Raw genomic sequence first — 8,233 nt, 5'->3', positions numbered from 1 at the left:
ATTTGGATTTTATTTCTTCTGTCGTCTTCAGTAAAACAAGCGTCCGGGTGCAAGCATTTTTCCGGCGATCTCCCCTCTCCGCTAATTCAAGATTTTAATTGTACAGTTGATGGTCCACGACTTGAACATCATTGGTGAGGCGTTTGCCAACGCGCTAGGACTTTTTTGTTCAGTAACAGACGTATTTTTGCAAAGACCGCAGATGACATGAGCTAAATTTTTTTATTACATAAAATATTATTGACGAAGATCTTATTTAGTCATTATGGCATCTTATATAATTTGTTACGTATGCGAGCTCTAAAGGCAAATTTAAATCCCGATTGACTATTTTATTAATTTTAAACGAATACGAATAATTGGTTATATTTTTACATAACTTTAATATTTTTCGTAGGAAATATATTAAACTTTGATGACAATGTAATGTAGATGAGCTAGGTTTTTCTTGTGTAATCGCAAAAAGTACAGCCAGCAAGTGAATTAATGTAAATTTATTAATTATAATTTTTATTTAAAGAAATCTAGACACGTATACGTATATGTCTAGATTAAGATAAAAGGCTTTAAAGATATCATTTTTACACACTGATTTAAGGTTGAGATTAACAATCAGTGTGTGTGCAAGCAGTTCGATCAGTAGTATAATCAAAAGTATAAGATAGGATTTTACGAATTAATTCTTGCATAGCTCTACATTTTATAAATGAATGTACAAAGTTTCAGGTGCAACAGGTTGCACACAAGAACGTCTTAATCCAGGGTGCAGGGGATTGGTACAAAACGGTTGGTGGATAGTTGAAATTTGATTATTAAATGTTTTTTGGAGGGAGTCAAAATTGTCTTACATATTTGCACTGGGTTGCATATACCCACTTACAATACACTTATTCGAGCGTATAGTAATAATAGGGACAGAAAAAAAACACCGGATACTTTAGCATTTTATTATTCTTATATCATTTATATAATAATATATTTATTAAAAATACATATTACTATTTAAAATCATACAAATAAGTGTTTATTTTAGTTGGTCACAACACGATCAATAAACCTTGATTGTCTTGTGACTAACTAATCTTATTAGGTTTAATTGAACAAACATTAGATCAAAAAGATCTAAAACATTAATATTTAGAAATAGATATCACATTTTTACTAAATTATATTTGATAAATCGATTGAACTTATGATAGTTATCATAATTATCAGTAGGTAAATAAGATTGGATTAAAACTTGTCTCGGAAATCTGTATCCCATTTTACGCAAATGTGCTAAAATAAATAATGAAATAATAATATAATGAAATCTCAAAATAACTTGACATCGAAATATTTCATGATTCATGATGTCTTCAGAAAAATCATCGTCATCAGTCATTTTTCGGTGAATACATCATAAAAATGAAAAATTGCTTACTTATCTTCCAACTAAATTCGGAAATATGAGTTAGTAATTTTCTTTATATATAATATTTTTTGGCTTTAATTTTTTGTTTCCTATATCACATTTAAGTTACTTAAAATTAAGTTTACACGATAAAATGTGTGAATGTTGTGTACTTTTGTTATAAGTACATACATTCCATTCAATGTATTCAAAAGTCTGCAAGTGTACAATACAAATAAATAAAATAAATAATAAATATACAATTTATTTGGCAGCTGATAATATAATTATAAAATTAGCTTATTTTTTATTAATTTCATATACTCTAGGTGTGACACGCACCCAGAATTCAGGTACAGTTGTGATGATGCCTTGGATTCTCCGGGCAGGTTTCGTAAGAGGTTTACCGTCGGCTGTAGATACACTGAACGCTTGCATAAATCCGGCAAAGACTTGGAACATTGACTGACGCGCGTAAGTTTCACCCGCACACAGCCTTTTACCTAAACAAAATAAACATTTTTTGTTATGTTAATAAATGTATTGTATATATAAATAATTATAAATACGAGTAGACGAAAATTTATAGATCCGGATAAATAAAGCGTGAGAACGGCGATAATTTTAGAACAACTTAAATATGTATTTATATTTAAGTCTGGTTTATGTTTTTTTTTATTTATTAGTGTTTTATGCGTAGAGTTCACACTGGAACATGAAAAACCAATCAGATGTTAATGTTTGATAATAATTCATCCGATTAAAGTTCAAATACTAAATATATCTAGCAGATTTAATATGTTAATTTATCCAGTCTCTAAATTATACCTATCCATCTATTTATATAAATATATTATTGAACAAAATATAAGTAAACTGAAGTCATAAGAGAAACCAAAAAATAAAAAACAATTAACAAATTGTGCGCAAAGGCGGCCTTATCGCATGAGCGATACAATGATCTCACAGGCACACTTAGGTGAAAGAAGCTTTGTAACATTAGATAATAATATAACATTAGAATATTTATATTAAAGTATAAGAACAAACTAAATATATCTCTTTATACCAATAATAAACACGTAATAATATATTTTATATAACTATAGACTATCAAATTATAATTAATTAGTAACTATATATTATTTCATACTTATCTACATAATTGCATACATGATTATTTAAAAATGGTTAGACTTATTAATGTTTTTCAAAGGATAATTTTAAAGATGGGTTAATTTCGACTGCCGAAGATCAGTGGGTAGTGCATTCTAAAGTTTGTCGATTCTTGCTATAAAAGAGTCCGGCTACAGGGTGTTACAAGTTTATTATCCTCACTTGAACGTAGGTTGTGTTAAAGTGTTCTTTAAGGTAAGATGGTGTATGTTCAACATATAATACAGAGTCGAGAAGAGTTTTCGAAGCTTGATTGGCAGCCACTTTAACTGAGATCGATACTGGGAAAAATGATCAAACTCACGCAGACGAAAGATAAATCCATGGCCATATTTTGCCATGGAATTCGCAAATTGGCATTAAGCCTCGTCGATACCGCCTAAGAGAGCGATCACGTAAATTTGAAGATCATCAGCATATATTTGATAGGAGGAAGATATAAGTGTACCGAGAGTATTAACGAAAGTAGAAAAGAGAGAGAAGAGGAGACAGAACACCACCTTGGGGGATACCAGAAGGAATATCTAAATAAGATGAAAATCTACTATAAGCCTTTATGTATTGCTGTTGATTAAATGGGTAAGAGCGATACTAATTAACAGCAGTAGAACCTATGTTTAAAGATCTTAGGATTGCCAAGCATAATTATGTCGTAGTCGATGTTATTAACGCTAAAGAGAGCTAGTATACTATCTATGCTCCGCTTGTAGGTGAGACACTTGGAACTTTTATAACATAACCTGATCTTTAACCCCACATTAGGTTGGCTGGTTATAACTTATAATATGTTATATATTAATGTGAAATGCATCATTAATAACAACGTCATCAAGTTAACGCTCTATAAATAGACTAGATTATAATGAGTCACTGCACCATATTTTGTTCTCATGAATAATTCAACATTAGGTATCTATTTTAGTTTATAATTGACTTTCAAATGTTATTGGACATTTATATAATTCTAATTATATAAATGTCCAATATTAGAAATGTCCTTTTGTCGTAACGATTATTGTAATATTTCTCTATTTAAGCGATAATCTTGCGTGCCCAAGGGGTTTTCTATGACAATGGTATAAATATTTTTAATATAAGTCCCAAAATTAGGCGTATATAGTTTCGCTTTATTCATGAATGAAATAATTATATTATGTTAATAATATCATATTAATGACTTTTTTAGTGTTAAATGTATGACAATATCTAACATTATTTACACAGTTTCTGCCATTCTAATTCTATTGAAACTAATTGATGAAATTATAAATATTTAATCGTTTTGGTCAAAAACGCTTATACATACGTAAAATAATGTATATTTACGAATAATAATACATCGAAAATACCACGGCAAGCATTAAAAAGAAATGAATTACTTAAAATAAACGAATACTTTGTAATACAATAAAGAAAACGAACGAAGAGGTCATTATCATAATTGTTTTAGTATATTTAAGTTTCTCCGCGGGCCTGAGAAAAATAAACAAAACGGAAAAAGTACTTTTACAATGAATACACCTAACCTGGTTGACCTGAGTGTCAATCAAACATCAAACCCGAAAATAGCACAACTATATATTGACATTTTAATCGATATTGAAATAAAACTAGTTTTTAACGGATTTTAACGGCAGACTCTGCCCGTGACCACGAACACTGCAAAGTGCTCGAAACGTCGGGATGTTAAAATAATTAATATACGCGATTAAATCCGTTAAAAACTAGTTTTATTTCAATGTGTAATAATCGCGAAAATCTAAGACAACATTATTTTAATCGATAGTCTATTTCAGCCACAAGAGGACCAAAACCAAACAAAATTTGACTCTATAACCAAAAGAAGATGAATTTGTCAACAAATTATATTAGCATGTTTTTATGCAAATATAATTAATGAAATAGATATTTATCAGCTTCCGCTCGCCATCCGGTGATAATAACGATTGTTGGAACGAGAAAATGATCACTATTTTTTTATATTAAATTGTAAAATCTTACGTTATGAAAATAAACTTAAATAAATAGGTATCTGTTAAAGTATAAGTGAACAAAGTTATGAACCAAAACCTCGTTACTCGTATCTGTATCTTTGTCACATTTTTTTTTTTACTTTATAAGACTTGCTTAACCACTTACTCACAATCGACTTTTATAGTTAATGTTTTTTTTTAGTGAGTGTGCGTGTGTGTGCGTGTGCCAGCTAAAACTGGCCATTTCGTTTACAAGTCAACGTTTGATGATCATGATATTGTCAATCAACGTTTACCCACATCATTAATGTTAGGTTTTCGATATTAAAAGGTTGGATATTTAGTAAATATCTTGTCATATTTTTGAATAGCTACAAAAAATAACCGAATCTGTTTAATAAAATACCTCTGATAGATCTCAGTTTCTATTTCTGAATACACGTGTATTCGACGTCAGAATAAAATAAATTCAATTTCAAGGTCAAATCTAGAAAAAATAATTCACATTTTTAACGTTTATTGTAAAAATATTCGCCTCTAACCATTAAATTAAATTATATCATTTTAGATGACTTCGTTATCCATTGATCAAACCATACATTTTGAAGGACAAATATTTTTTTCAATATCATTTCAATATAATTATTATTTTGAGATTTAACAAAAAAAAAAACCAATTAGTAATAAATTTTTGAGAACCATCAAATCGACACATTTTATCTTTGATACCTCTGTTTGCTACCTCAATTAAGAGTTTTCGTACATAAAACTGCTGGGCGTCTCATCAAAATGAAGCTACTCACGAAAAATTATTTATTATTGATAGGAATCAAGTGCAAAAATGGACCCTGGATCCTAGACTTGAAAATATTAATAAGAAAAATAATTATACAATCATTTTGTGTTTTTTTTTAATATTTGCAATTCCTAATTATTTATCTTTACAAATATATCATAACAAAGGAATGAACGACAATTAAAGAATCTGTCCGACCGGCAACATCATTACTCAGTGCTCCGTAGTTAAATTTAATATTTTGAGTTGTTTATCACTTTAAACTTGTTTTATTTCTTGTTACATTTACAAGTTATTCTAGTAGTCTTTTATTTTTAAAAATTAAAAGAACAGTGTAGTGTTATTTGTGATTAATTAAACAATAATATGTGATTAATAAAACATTGCGGAGTGGGTATACAAACTAGAAAGACGTTCAAAGAACCTCTCGTGTTTAAAAATTGTAAAATTTTAGAATAACGACATTTGAGTAATAAAATTGTGCTAAATCGTTAAAAAGTGGCTATATGCAGATTTTGCAAATAAAATAACAGTCGGTAGCGAACGTAAAACAAGTGAAATTAGTGAATATTTAAAGTGAACTCATCGATTAAAACTTAGTGCAATGACATTCTACTAAACTACCTACATATACTTTATAAATAACTTGAATCGTTGAGATACAATACAACATATTCGACTCGAAGCGCTATAAGCTTGCTGGCGTCGTGGCTTGCGAAACAGCGAAGAAACCGACTGCACCGGGTTCGAACCTCGACAAAACCGATATTTAGATATTTTTATAATTTTCTTAGTGTTGAAAAATACAACTATTAATATGGCCTTTCTATGTAAAATCTGTAATAACAACATCGCAATGACTCAAAAAAGAATTAAATGTACTATGTGTTCCCAGTATTATCATATTGATTGTATAAAGCCAGTCAAGGATTTGACAACGACTAGAGCACAATGGAAGTGTACATCGTGTCAACAAGAACCACAGAAAAAAAATACTGATAGTTTCCCCGATAACACAAGTCTATACTCAAGCAAACCTAAAAAACAACTACGGATGGGTGCCGATGTTACTTATCAGTCTAAATCCTTGTCTCGGTCGCCTTCATACTCATCTCCAGCGAATAAAACGGATCAGCATATTCTGGCTACACCTGAAAAGCTTGGGTCACCAGACTTCTTAATTCAATGTGAATCTATCATCGACAAACGCTTAAAATCTACAATGGAATCTATAATGAATGAACTGAAAGAATCTTTAATGGCTGAAATAAAAAAGGAAATATTTTCCGAATTTAAAAAATTAGAAGAATCACATAGTAATCTACGAAGGGAATACAATGCTTTGGAAGAAAGGTACATTGAACTGGAATCTTTAGTACTAAAATCGGAGACCGAAATTTCAGATTTAAAAGCTCAGACTAATAAACAACAGCAGTGGTCTCGAATGGCAAATCTTGAGATAATGGGTCTACCAGAAACCAAAGGCGAAGCACTTCGTGACATAGTCATGAAGATCGCTAAATATGCAGGAGTTAATTTAAGGGCCGAAGAGATTGAATTTGCCACCCGTGTACAACCATTGCAGCAAAAAACGGGAAGACCTAAGTCGCTTGTTGTCAAACTAAGAAGTCGCGACTTAAAGGACTCCATACTATCAGGCTTAAGAAAATGCAGAGGCATCGACACCACAAATATTGGACTTAACGGCGATCCACGAAAATTTTTTGTTAATGAACACTTAACACCTATTAATAAAGAATTGTTTAGGAAAACAAAAACACTTGCAGCAGAAAAAGCATATCGATTTGTTTGGGTTCGTAACTGCAATATTTTTTTAAGAAAAAACGAGGAATGCCCTGTATTGGCTATAAATTCAGAAAAAGATTTAAGAAAAATCAAATAATAATTAGATGTAAGGTACTTTTGAGATTGTTTTACTGTATCTTAATATATATAATTAATTTCCAAGATTGTGAACTTAAAGTACATTTTTTTGTTAACGAACCTAAATGGGAATCTAAACTAAAACTACACATAATTACACACACCTACACTATATATACACCATACACAATACTGACCTACACTACACTCTTTTACAAAGTAACAACACAATTTATAAGATCGACCGTAACTATATGGACTGCTGAACAAATCTCTAGATTATTATGTTGTGTCTTAAAACTAATGATTACTATTAATGCTTACTTTTATTATTATTACTATAAATTATTAATTTAATTAAGAAACTATTAAGCTATTTACTTTATGAATAAACCATTTCAGTTGTTGTATCAAAATGTTCGTGGATTACGAACAAAAACAGATCAATTCCGACTAAATATTCTTCAAAATGACTACGAGGTGTTGCTTGTAACCGAAACCTGGCTTAAAAGCGGATTTTATATGAGAGAGCTATGTGACAGTAGGTACGACATTTTTCGCGCAGATAGAAGTAACAAAACATCAAACAAACTTGATGGAGGTGGAGTAATGATATGTACAAAATCCATACTAAGGGCACAGGAGAGATCGGATTGGAGTTGTGCTGGAGTTGAATCCATTTGGATAACAATACCCAAAAGCGTAATTGGAAATAACCACAATCTTAATATAGGCTTATTTTATATACCACCAGATGATTACCAAGTAAAAAGGCTAGAGACCATAACAAATTCTTTGTCCTCAATTTTAACATCTAAATCTGAAGAGTATTTTATAATCACTGGTGACTTTAACCTCCCTAATATTGATTGGAAGAGTGAAGGGCCATTATATCTTAATCGCGGATCAACATTATTGCGGACTGTATCAAGTGATTTCATCGAAACATGTAGCTCTTTTAACCTAACACAATTTAATCAAATACCAAATGCGAGTAATAACACTCTAGAC

The 8,233-nt window shown here is 30.4% G+C and overlaps 1 protein-coding gene across 1 annotated transcript in view; it reads right to left on the bottom strand.

Annotated features, from left to right (window-relative positions):
- Positions 1 to 1,007: 1,007 nt before the first annotated feature.
- Positions 1,008 to 8,233, bottom strand: part of LOC125065179 (probable cytochrome P450 304a1) — a 28,930-nt gene continuing 21,704 nt past the window's right edge. The window contains exon 9 of the mRNA XM_047672664.1: positions 1,008 to 1,896. Coding sequence (XP_047528620.1) covers positions 1,694 to 1,896 — 203 coding nt within the window. The 3' untranslated portion in view covers positions 1,008 to 1,693. The remainder of the gene's footprint in view (positions 1,897 to 8,233) is intronic.

Source organism: Vanessa atalanta, chromosome 7, assembly GCF_905147765.1.
Source record: "Vanessa atalanta chromosome 7, ilVanAtal1.2, whole genome shotgun sequence".
In the NCBI taxonomy this organism is placed as follows: Eukaryota; Metazoa; Arthropoda; class Insecta; order Lepidoptera; family Nymphalidae; genus Vanessa; species Vanessa atalanta.
Note: the sequence above shows the minus strand (reverse complement) of the source record. Positions and strands in the feature narration are given on the sequence as shown.